General features: G+C 49.5%; 1 protein-coding gene across 3 annotated transcripts in view; it reads right to left on the bottom strand.

Annotated features, from left to right (window-relative positions):
- Window positions 1–12,673, bottom strand: part of COL5A1 (collagen type V alpha 1 chain) — a 168,560-nt gene that overhangs the window by 144,931 nt on the left and 10,956 nt on the right. The window contains exon 2 of one of the 3 annotated variants that reach the window (XM_080561588.1): window positions 4,099–4,210. In XM_080561588.1, coding sequence (XP_080417714.1) covers window positions 4,099–4,186 — 88 coding nt within the window. In that variant the 5' untranslated portion in view covers window positions 4,187–4,210. Of the gene's footprint in view, window positions 1–4,098; window positions 4,448–12,673 lie in introns of those variants that run through there. The other 2 variants (XM_080561589.1, XM_080561590.1) reach the window with 2 other exon arrangements.

Here is a 12,673-nt window from a genome sequence, read left to right on the forward strand (position 1 = left end):
TCAACTGCCGATTTGCTTTACTGCTACAGACAAAGAAAAATTCAGTCTGAGGAGTGGTTTCCTGGAAAGCATTCCCTGATTTATTTCTGAAGTCCAGACAAAACTCACATTACCTAAAAATGCAACTATAAATGGTACTTCCCAAAACGCCTCTGCATTAGCGATATGTGCCACAGCAGTGCCTTCTGCTTTTTTAGCATCTGCTGCAATAGTTTGTCTTGGCTTAAGGAACAGATCTAATTCAAAGCAGTTATGAGAACATACTCTGAAACCATGCCCTGAAGCCAGGCGGCGGGACAGATGGGGAGCTTTGAGGCACAGACAGCACCGGGACCTCACTCCATCACCACTGGCAGAGGAAAAGCAGTCCGGCACACACTGCCGGGGTGATAGGGCATCCATGCCATTAACATGGTGGGCCTGTGACAGTGGCAAATATTTTTGTGTTGGAGCTCTGAGGGAGAGAAATGGTACTTTAAAATTAGAGCTGCTATGCTGAGCATCACAGACAGCGCTGCTGCCACACCGAGCAACGGCGCTTCGACGAGTTCCCTCGGGAGCTGCCAACAGCCAGCCCAGGCACTAAGCAGAGCACGGATAAGACGATCAAGCTGGAGACAGACTTAGGAACAATGTGTAATATATACTAAACTTAATCGCCTTCCAACTGTCTCATGGAGTTTTTACACCAGATAGAGCTCACTCCCAGGCTCACACCTCCACCCGCACATCACTGTCCCGCTGCAGAGGAGGCAGAGTTCAGAGCAGGAACCACAGCACTGCATCACCCCCAAAGGTGGGACATATCACATCCCACAACACATGACGCAGCTACCAGTAACCATGAGACACTGGGGAATCCTATTTACACTGTAAGAACCTGAGAAATCCATCCCCATTCAGCAACAAAAAGTAAGGGGCAGGGGACAGTACTCATTTAAGAGGATGCGCATCCCTTTTGCGGTCCCCCCTATTTGTTCTAGGGCAGGATGTCCTCACACACTAGGAATAATACAAGTCTTGTCTATTGGATTACTCTTGCTTTTAAAAAAGACATTTATATACCAGGATCCAGAAGCAGCATTCTGACACAGCAATGCCAGCAGGCAGGAGGTCCACGCTATCATTGCTCTTTGTACATCAAAAAGGATCAGCAGTCTTCAGCAGATTTTGCCTTAGAAAGCTACAACCTAAAGACCAGAGATGAAAAGGGACCCAATCCCCAATGACCTGTTGCCCAAGCAATGCAGCCGTGCTTTGGACCGCAGGGCCAGCGTTCCCATTAGCCCTGATTGGAGTCAGCACAGCCAGCTCCTCGATCATGGGTCAGGAACCAGCTCTTGCATCCAGCACTGCAGGGAGGCGACTGCCAGAGCGGCCTTCAAGAACTGCCTCTAAGGGAAGGGCCTGCAAAGGGTTTTCATCTTGACCCCAGCTTACATGGAAGAATAATAAATTACCTAAGCCGAAAGCCTCTACCACGTCCCCTGGACAGAGCACGGCTGACAGCTGGGTTGCTTTTAACTTAAAGCCCTGTTCCAAACTGGCAATACGCTGACAGCATAATCCAGGTTTTACACTGGAAATCAGAGTCGCCATCAATTCCAAGCTTAAAGTCATATTTCTTCTTGTAAAACAATATCAACGCTTTCAATTGGCAAAATATTAAACAAAAGGACTTCTAACTGGCTGGATAAAGATTATTCTTTAGCTCATTCTGGATGACTGGGGAAGAGCCAAGGGGAGAAGCAACAGATGGTAACTGGATACTTCATAATTTCCAGCATTTTTATTTCTTCTGAAGAGCATGCCATGTATTATTACACTTCTCTACCACTAAAGGAAACTGCTGCTTCCAGAAGTTTTCACCCAAAAAAACAATTCAACTTTATAGGCATTTGTAAAAGTATAGACAGGCTCCAACTTTGCGGGTTAGATTTGCGTGACATCATCTGTTAAAATATGGGAAAATGTGAGCTGGAAGGGCCGTGTTCAGAGGCAGTTCAGTTCGTGCCGTTCCTGACACTGGGATTTCTCTATTTTCCCTGGAAGCCTTCTGTCCTGGGTTCTTCCCCCTTTCTTTGGGGATACCTGATGGATCTGCTTCTAAGGATGAGCCCAGAAGTGTTTCGCCCCTCCATACACAGAAACCAACTAAACTGAAACAATCTGGGCTGAAATAAAACCCAAGAAAACTTGGAAAGATCAAAAAGCTATAAAAAGCATTAGTCAATGCCACCAACAGTCCAAATCTGACTCCTCCCTCATTTAAATTATTTGATGCCCTATTAGGAGGCTCATTAAGAAAACTCAAAGCTTTCACTGCAAGAGTCATTACTTGGAGCAGGGAGCTGGCCCTCCAACAGCTCGCCAGCCACCCAGCACATCATTAGCTCCAGCCAGAGCAGAGCTTTGCTTCCTGCAGCTGCCGCCCAGGGCTGGACCCGGTACTGCCGGAAAAGTTACCTGCTAACTTGAAAAGGAGCTGGGTCCTACGCTGAAACTGTCTGAAGGATACTCGCTGACAGGCAATACGTCTAAGGATGCTCTGAAACCACTGAAACATCAGTACGGCCACAGACAAAAGAAGAAAACAAAACTTCGTAAACTCTCCTTTGAAATAGTTGAGACTGGGGGTAGTTCAATTTTCAATTGCCACAAGGTCAGGGTGGCCAGACAAGCTGGCTGCACAAAAAGGGAATCAAGAGGAGCTAGCATCACCCCAGTATTCTCAGCGAGAACTGCCCCAGCAGCCCAACACTTCTGCAGTAAAACAGACTCCAGCAGTAGGTCTAACTGCCGATAACTTTCTGGCAGTGATTTCTATTCATTGACCAGCAACTTATTTTCCCCATCTTGCTCAAACTCTGCAAGCAAACCAGCAATGAAAGCATTCCTCATACGCCAGCTTTCTTAAGGAAATGTTAGGAACCCATAAGCTCTAGTTTGCAGCCACGCTGCTATATATAGAGTCCCACAAGCATTAACCCTAAGAACCAGCCCTGCCATCCCCACTGCCTGGGCTTCCCAGGGAAGACAGCAAGCACGCAAGTATCAAGCGTGAACGCTGAATCCCAGACTTTTCAGCTCTTTGCTCTTCAGAGTACTACCCCGTTTCTCAAGTTACCCTGCACAACTCCAACTTTTCACATTTCCGAAGCAGCCTCGCCAACAAGCTAGCCTTCCCCTCGCAGTGCTGTTCAAAAAGGGCTCGGTGCACCAACACCTCCAAGTGCCTGCTACAGCCTCAGCAAACACCCTGAGAGCACGCGCAACTCTTAGAGCGGCTCCACAAGTCTCCATCCAGCCTGCTCTGGCATTTCACATCCACCCTGGGGACGGCAGACATTTGGAAAGCAGAGCTCTGGAAACGCGCTCTGCAAAACCAGAGCGCTCGCTTGGTGAAACCGAGCGCTCAGCCCCGCGTCTGCCCGGCCGTCCAAGTGACGTTCCCGGCTCTCGCTGCACGCCCAGTGCTGCTCCACATCTGGTGCTTCACTACGCTTCCTCCTGCCCCGCTCAGGAGCAGCGATTTTAAGGAGAAACCCAGAAAACCTGGGCTGGCGAGGCGAGAGGGCAGAGCGCGCCTTGGGGAGCCGAGCGGGAACTTCTGCACAGCTTTTTTTGTGCGTGAGATCTGTGCTTTGATGTACGGGGGGAGGAAAGCAGATTACTTGTGGACAAAAGTTTCTGCTCCTCGGGGAGGAGAGCTGTGCACGAAGAGAGGCTCGGTTACACACACATCCACACGCCCGGCCATATAAAGAGCTGCAGCCTCCACCAACGCGTCCCAGCTTTTTTTGCTCCGGGACACACACACAAAAAAAAAAAGCAACAGGCAGACTCTTTAAGAAAGACGAATAAACTATTGTTTTAAGGGTTTTTTTCCTCCCCTTTTACGGGCCCCCTGACAAATGGCATTCAGACTCGAGCAGCTGAAGGGTTTTTTTCCCCCCCGGAATGCAGCCCAGGAGCGCTTCGCCCCGCACAAAAGCCCCGCTCGCAGGGCGCAGCGGCCCCGGCTCGCTTCTGGCACCCACCAAAGCCTAAAGGGGGGGGGGGTCCCTGGGGGGGGGGGGGTCTCCCCCTGCCTCTTACCTGCCCGGCCGAGGGACACGGCACCCAGCAGCAGCAGCAGCCAGCTCCGTATCCAACTGCGCCTTTTCCACCGCGTGTGCGTATCCATGGTCCACAAAAAACGGGGCACCAGCTCGGGACAATTCGGGGGAAAAAAAAAATGCGAAAAAAAAAAAACACGCCAGAAGAAAAAAAAAAAGAAAAAAAGCAGCTCGGACCCCCCCCCGCCAACCCACCCCCCCCGGAGAGCTGCCGCCCTATAAAGCCATGGGATGGGCGAAAAGCTCTCGGGGGCTCCGCCGCGCTCGCTCCACCGCGCTGGCCCCCGGCCCCTGCCTCGCTCCTGCGGCGCAAAACTTTCTTTTCTCTTCCCCCCCCCTCCCCTCCTTCCCTTTTCTTCTTTTAAACCCGAGGCAAGAGTTTGTCAATCTGGGAGCCGAGCAGCAAATCAGGGCCGGGCGGAGCAGCCCCCCCTCCCCGGCCGGCCCGGCCCCCCCGCCCGCCCCCCTAGCCCGGCCCGGCCCCAGTCCGGGACGTGGAGGGGGGGCTCAGCACGGCTGGGTGACTCCTAGCAGCAGCCCCCCCCAGGCCTTGGGCTTGTCGGGGAGAGGGATTTGGAAGGGGTAAAATGCAAGGATTTGGTGAAAAGGAGGCTGGCGCTGCGAGGAGGGAGGTGGAGAGGCAGCGGGGCTGCTCGCCCCCCAGTCCCAGCGCTGCTCTGCTCCTCTTGTTCCTCTTTTCGTGGAGCTACCGAGCACTGCTTGCTTGCACCCGGGGGCAAACAGCAAGGGACGTGCACCATCAGTGACAAACTGCAAGGGACGGTGCATGTCCCTTGCACCATCAGTGATAAACACCGAGGGATGGTGCAAGGGACACGCACCATGAAATGACAAACGCCAAGGGACAGACCACCAGTGACAAACGCCAAGGGACAGACCACCATTAAGTGACAAACGCCAAGGGACACACACCACCAGCGACACCCCAGCACCCAGGCAGACTCCGCATCCACCCCTCAGGCCCCGGGGTCCTGGCAGAGCCTGGACCTCGCGCTGTAGGGCCAGGGGCACACAGCGCTGCAGTCCCCCTGCAAGCCCCAGATCAGACAGGGAAAAAACCAAGCAGACAGCCTTCCCCTTAACTAAAGGTCTCTGAAGGTGCTCGCTAGCACCGATACTTGCTGCCATTGCTGACCTGAACGATGCCCACTGCTAGCACCCACCCAGGTGAAGAGTCCCTAGTCCTGTGACTTCAGTCTCTGGGGTCACCAAATTTCAAGGAGCAGTGATTTCTCTTATAGATTCATGCCCTAAACCTCACCGAAGCATCCCAGCCCTCGCAGAGCAGCACCTTGAGGCCCTTTACTGTTCATAGGGGACAACCTACGCTGTCACCTGGACTTGGCACCCTGCCTCCTCATCCAAGGGTTCAGCACTCAGCACTGCAAGAAACAGGTCAGTGGCCATTTCTGTTTATCATCAACAATCAGGGGGACAACACATGATTTGGGGTCACTCATCCTGTCCCTGCTTTGGGACATCTGATGGAAGGCTCGGTACAACAGGGGTGACACTGAGCTATTTGCTCAGCATTGATCTTGGAGCTGCCAGAAGCTCCTTGGGCAGGTAATCGCTCTCAGCTGGCACATCAAAAACCCAAAAACACAAGAGGCCAAATCCCACCAGATCCGTACAAGGGAGCAAAGGAAAAACAGGCGCTGCCAGTGCGCTCAGCTTGGAGCCTAAAGGGGCTATCTCATGGTCCCACGGAAGAAGACGCAGGAAGCATTTCCCCTCACCTCGACCTGTTGGGATGCCCTCCCCTCCTACCAGCCTCCGTGCAAAACTGGAAAGGCCTCAGCCCGAGCTACACACGGGAGGCTGTTTGCTGATGGAGCCGCTCACCGGAGGCAGGGGAGGCACACGCTGGCTGCACGCCCAAGCCAGGAGCTGGAGGAGGCACGCAGCTCACACGTGCTGGCTGCAGCCACGCGCAGGGCGAGTACGGTGCCAGTGGCACTCCCGGGCACATCTCAGATGAAAGCCTCTTCCAGTACCCACCTTTCATTAGGAACCAGATGACTGGAGGCTGGCGAGACAAATTAAGTTGGGCTCTGTATCCAGGAGGAGCCCAGAGGCAAGTTCTTTTGGTACGAGTAACACCTGTGCTTCCCTGCAAACACCAGGGCAGCATCCATCACCACTGCACCTCCTGCTCCAGCATACCCAAATACTCACTGTCCTTCCCACAGGCTCACAGGTGCCTCTGGCATGGAGCAGAGCAGCTACTCCACAACTCAAACACCTCGTCACAGAGGGAGATGTTCGCTCTCCCCTTCAGTCACATGGAGAGAGCCTCAGGTGTACAGATAAGGACCTACGGCAGCTAAAAGGACCAGCAAAGCCTGCAGGTTGCAGAGACACCTCCCCAATAACACTTGTTGTGACAGCAAAACAAATCAATGATTTCATCCACAATATTTCTATGGATGCCCAGAAACTGGAGAGTCCTCGCAAGGTACTGGCAGCCTCGGTGACAGAGGCGGTGGTTGATTTCAGCCTCAGCCACACAAGCACCAGCACCCTTTATCTGCTCACACCAGATGTTGCTGGCATTTCTGACCATACAAGCAGCTCATTGTTTTGGGATGAGACCCTTTTTGTCTTCTCCAGCTGCAGGTGAAAATCCCATTGCCACCTGAACACTCAAAGCGTTGAGGTCGCCTTCCCTTTCGGAGGCGTACGGCAATAGGAGGGGGATATCTACTGCATTGAAAGCACAGCAGACGAGGAAATAAAAGCAGGTCGGAGCAGTACAGTGCTCATCTACCACCCATACTCCAAGGGCTCCCGAAGCAAAAGCCAGAACACCCAAACCTATGCCCTCAGCAGATGCAAAGCCACTTTGCTTTACACAGCAGCTGAGAACCTGGCGTAGGGAGTTGTGCTGAGCAGTCCAAGTCAGCCTCCAGTTGCTTTCCAGGTGATTTAGAAGCTTGCACAGACCTGTTGGCTCCTCCTCGACAATAGCAGAGAAACACAGAATTAAGCTTGTAAGAGCAAACTGGAAAATTCCAGCATTTGCATGCCAAGTTTAAAGAGCCAGCCTCCGAGCTGGAGCAGGCTGGATCATCTATCTGCTGCTGCGGGCTCCAAGTAGGCTTACACGAGTTGGGGTGGTTCGCGCCAACTCCGAATCCCTCCAGCAGCCAGTTGGGGTAACATCTCAATAGCCAAAAGAATAGATTGCAGCAGGGGCAGAAGGCCAAAGGTCTTTAAGGAACAGGAGATATATATATTTTTTTTAAATAAAAGTATTAAAGACTACGTGCACCTTGAGCTCTGCTATTGTTTATAGGATGGGAGACACTGGTGAGCTTTAAAAGACTCAAGATACACAGGTAACAGAAATTGGCAGTCATTTATATACTATGAAACAAAAGCATTCAGCCAAAAAACTCAAAGGCATTCTCTAGATTGAAAGTAAATATTGGGATAATCAGAAAAACACTAGATTTTACTCATAACCAGATAAACCCTATGAACACCTGATGAGAGCAGATTGAAAATGAAGCTTTCTTAGAATTGCTTGAGCTCTTGCATAAATAATCCAGGAAGACAACTGCTATCAGCAACAATTGGAAATGCTATTCATGAAGAGCACAATCTGTAAAAAGTTTTCCTCCTTTATTCCTGATCTTACAACCTGCCTTTACTCTTCGTAAAGATAAAACACATCCCTACCCAACCCAACCTTTACGAACTGCTTTATGCTGAAGTCATAATCCTGACCTATGATCTCCCACCTGTTACCATAGAAAGGATTCCTTAAATTCAATTTAAGACTTAAAAAAACACAAGCTTAGTGCTGAAACATTTTGAATTAAGAGATTTGAAAAAAACTATCCACCTATCTACAGGTGAAACACCATTCAGAAGAGCTTTATGTTCCGATAGCAGCTACAAAATTAATTAGATTAATGTGAATTCTTCCTACAGTTAAATCTTGTCTCAGAACAAAAATAAGAACATGACTCTGGTGGTTAAACACCTGTTTTGGCTTTGCAGGCCAATTCCTTTACAAAACAGCTCCAGCACTGGGAGCTGGACAGACTGCTCGTCCAGGCTTCAGCTGCTCTGGTGGAAATTAAATCTGATTTTTGCCATGAGGTGGCACCAGGACAAGCCCCATCAGTGAAAAGAGCAGCCAGCACAAGGTGGGGCTTGTTTTTTTGTATGTTTAAATGCTTCGTAGTCAAAGAGGTTTGTTTAATAGAGGAAATAGCATTATAAAGAGAACAGACTTTCCACTCCTCCTCTTTTTCCAGTGTTGTTGCCTTCTTCTGAGTTTGGTGTTAGCTCCAAGCCTTGTGTGTGTTTGAACTGCATTGATATTAAGCACAGAAGGGCAGAAATCACACTGCTGTGCCCACTGAGGAGGATGAACTCAGTTCACCTTCACCTTTCAGTCTGGTTCCTCTCTTCGTGCCCAGTGCCAGGCTGGAAGACCAGCAGGAGAGCTGCTAGTCGCTTTCCATATCGGTTTTATTTCCAAATGCCCTATGATCTGCGGTCAATGGCCCAGGCTAAACCCTATATAATCTGTCTAGACTGCAGGCAGATAATCCTTGGTGCTACAGAAAGCATTATGTTAAGCCCTGAGGCTGCACACTAACTTCACGAGGACCTATGAGTTACCCTGTCATCTTCCCAAGGGTCAAAAATGAAGATGCTCCTAAATTACTCACTCTCACTGACCCCAAAGAAGGCTTTGTTGAATACAGGACTGCAGAGTTAATTTCTGAGCTCTAGTTTGCCCATCGTAATCATGTCTGAAGATTAAAGGTGAGCCCTAACCACAAGGCATCCACGTGGGTCCAGAATTCCCATGACATTTGGCTTCAGGGGCCAGGCTCGTGCGCCTGCTAGGAATATTCCCATTTAGGCCACTGTGGTGTTTCTTTTCAAGCCTGTCCATAAGAAAGGCTTTAGAATTTTCCTCTGGGATGAAAAGGGATTGACAGGAGTCAAACAAGTAGGTGACAGCCCGCATTTCATGCGCCTCCACTTCTTGTAATTTAATGGTGGTCACAAGCTTGCCTTACCCACCACCTGCCAGGATCACTTCTTCCAGCAATTGTTGGGTTTCTCGTTGCTATTCCAGGAATGCAGATGAGCAGTTTTGATGGTATAGCCCATTTTCTACAAGTGAGGTGCTTCTCCTCCTTGCTACCTCAGATTACCTGCAATGCCAATCAGGACAGATGTCAACTGTGATCACATCACATCCTCCCTCCTTACCTGCTTCTTCATGTGTTCAGCCATGCTATTTTTGTCCATGCAGTTATTTAATATTACTGAATACCAGAACCGGGGATTTCTAAGTACAAGCAAGCTTTCATGTTGCACGAAGGAGAAGTCTGCATTTCATTTTCCCCTACCACAACGAGCAACAGTAAGATTCTTCAAGAACTCTCGCCTAAAGATGTGCTGGAATCCTACCCAGGGAAAATCTTGCACCTGAAATGAATTGCTGGAAATTTGGGGATATCAAACTGCATAAGAAATTGGAAGTTGTAAATTTTAACCTACAGTATGTGGAATAGATTTTATAAGCATGGCAATCCACGCTCACATCTCTGCTCTGCAGAGATTTCTAAAGCTACCTTTTTTCCCCTGTATTACAGCAGTTCCAGAGCCCTGTAATCCCCAAAAGTGACAAGGTTCTCAGTCTGTGCCACCTGAGTCTGCTGCTTATGCATATGGGAGGGCACAACACCAACCAGGTAGAGTTTACGGTTTCAACGAGATTACTGGATGGAAATTAAGTACCACAAAATTCAGTCTAAGATACCGGGAAAATAATTCTTACATCAAGGTCTCCTCAGCCATGGAAGATCAGACTTCCCAGAGGAAGTGGCGAAAAATCTGATCGCCTGAGTCACATCAAATCAGTCTGGACAAAGCTATACATGGCTGGGAACAACCCTGCTCTGCCGTGAGTGGGTTGGATGACCAGAGATCTTTTCCGCTGATGGTTTCTGTGTTTCAGTAATCCTGAAAATATTTGCATGAATTTCACAAGAAAGCGTGGTCACAGCACTGAGAATCAGGGCTCCTGCTCCCACCATAGTGCAAGCTGGTTCAGCCTTCCCCTGCCTCAGACACCGACCTTTGCTGGCAAGCACCAGGCAGGCCCTCTGACAGACCCTCCTGTTCACATCTAGCACGCTCTCCTTAGGACAAACAAGGACATTTGATAGGTTTATCCCCACACGTGAGATGGTGAAAAAAAAATCACAGGTAGGTTTTTGTCCCTATGACCAGTAGCAATACAAAAAGTGAACCTTTTACATGTCCAAGCACACCCCAAATTGGTATCATTTATGAATTCATTTATGAATTACTCTATCCACATCTAGTAACTGACATAAGCATCCCAGCACATTTTGGTTGCACCAGCTGATGGTCCCTTTCTTTAGTCCTTCCACTGAAACAGAGCAGCTTCAAACCTGGAGACTTCCATCCAGAGCTTTTCCCCAGTATTTCTGTCAATTAACTCTGACACAATTTACAGGCAACTATTTCCATTTGTAATTTTATTGCATTAAAGACACAAAGCAACATTCCCTGGATTCCCCTTTGATTTCTCAAGATTACAGGTTCATTCCTCTGAGGGCTTCTGGAGTGACAAAGCCCTTAATTTTGTTGTCTTTTCCCCTCCTTGCTGAAGCAGTGGTTTAGAAATTATGAGAATACGAGGATGCTATGCGCACCACCCAGCTATCAAAAAGCAATTCAGACAACGGGCCACAGTCTCGGTAAGTCTAAGCTACTTTCTAAATAGAGAGGGGAAATAAAATGTCAGGCAAAGCAGTCATTTTTGTGGATGAATCATTCAAGGAATCCTATCCAGCTACCAAGTGGTCTCTAACATGACTAATTTTTACTTCTGTCTGTTCAGTGTTTCCAGTAAGTCACCTTTTCAGACACATCAGCACCTTTCCACAAGTCCCTGCTGTATTTTACTCCCTCTTTGCACTGATGATTTTTCCAGTTTGGGCAGCACTGGGGCAAGCCAGACAGCCTGGAATAAGGTCCAGACCTGGGCCGGACCCCTCACTTCTGCTGGGCTCCAGGGTGCAGCACCCACAAGTCCCCATATTCCCTACAGCAGACACCCGGTGGTTTGAGGGATATGTTCCAGGGCTGGTGTCTTTCTGTAGCATCTACAGGCTGCTGGATTTGTTACCAACCCTTGCATTTATCTGAGATTTCAGGCTGGCTGGTCTCTTCCTCGGACAGCTTTCTGTACAAGTCCAAGGTATTTTGGACCCATTTTCAAGACATGCAAAATACTCCACCAGCATTTCCCATCCCTTCGAGCGTCTGATCCAGAAAGAGAGACCACAGCAGAGTATCAACCCTAGATGTTCTTTCCTTGGGCATTAAAACTATTCTCACAAAACTGAGTCAGGGAACAGGTAGCAGACAGGCTGTGGTCCGCTGTGCTTTGCATCTGAGCTACAACCCACCCATAACTTTCAGAAAACAAGCAAGCTACCTACGTGCACACATACTTGCATCTCCCTCTCACTTGCAGCACTGTCCCCAAACAACCTGGGAGATCTCTAGGAACCCTGATATTTGCCCTACAGTTTGTAACTGAGTTAGAAGTTGGGTACAGTGACACAGCAAATACTGCAGGATGCAATCAGCTTCGTCACTCCCCGTGGTTTTGCCAGCCCTGGGAAGCAGCGCTCTGCTTGCTGGGGGTTCTGCAGACACGCACAGAGCCCCCAGCATCCACAGGCATCCGACGCACATAGGCAACAACTAAACATCAGCACATCGGTATCTGTATAATTAACACTGGGGGGAGGAGATTAAGCTAGCATAGAAATTTGTGGTCCTGATGAGGACCAGATGTTTTGTCTTTTTTAGTGCTGCTCACACCAGGAATTTGGCAGGACACTTCAGAAACAGGAGGGGAGGCTGGAAGACGGCTGGGTCCTGCCCTGATCGCTGCTCACCTGGTGCAGCCCCACACCTCCGACCACCACCAAACCACCTCAGCACTGCTACAGATTAATTCTCCTTCCACTTCTGTCCACATTCGTGCAAAACAAAAGCACAGGGCTACAGAAGACCCCAGTCCAAACCCTCTGCTAAAGGGCACCTCTACCCCAAACCATGCTCAGCTGCTCCCCTCCAGAGAAGAGAATCCCCCCAGGAGGGCAGAGCACTTCACAGCTCATGACACCTCCCGGCTGTGCCACTTCCACACAGATGGGTGTCTAACACCTACCTGCTCCGATGCCTTTATTTTTTGCATACAGCTTGTTTTCTTCCAGCGAGACTTCCCCCCAGCTTTGTATTCATAAATCATGAGGCCAGAGGGGATCAAGTTTCAGAGGCCATGGGGCTTCGCTGAATCAAGTCTTGTTTGAACTGAAGTATCTTCTTTAGTAAACCAAACAAACTTCTTGACCTGACTTGTACTACAGCAAAATGAGCCCAGAAAACTCCTGGCTGCAGCGGGAAGGTATTTTGCTTGTAAAGTCAAGTATAACAGCTTCATGGCGCTGCTGAGG

Source organism: Anser brachyrhynchus (assembly GCF_964034855.1).
Source record: "Anser brachyrhynchus genome assembly, chromosome: 19".
NCBI lineage: Eukaryota > Metazoa > Chordata > Aves > Anseriformes > Anatidae > Anser > Anser brachyrhynchus.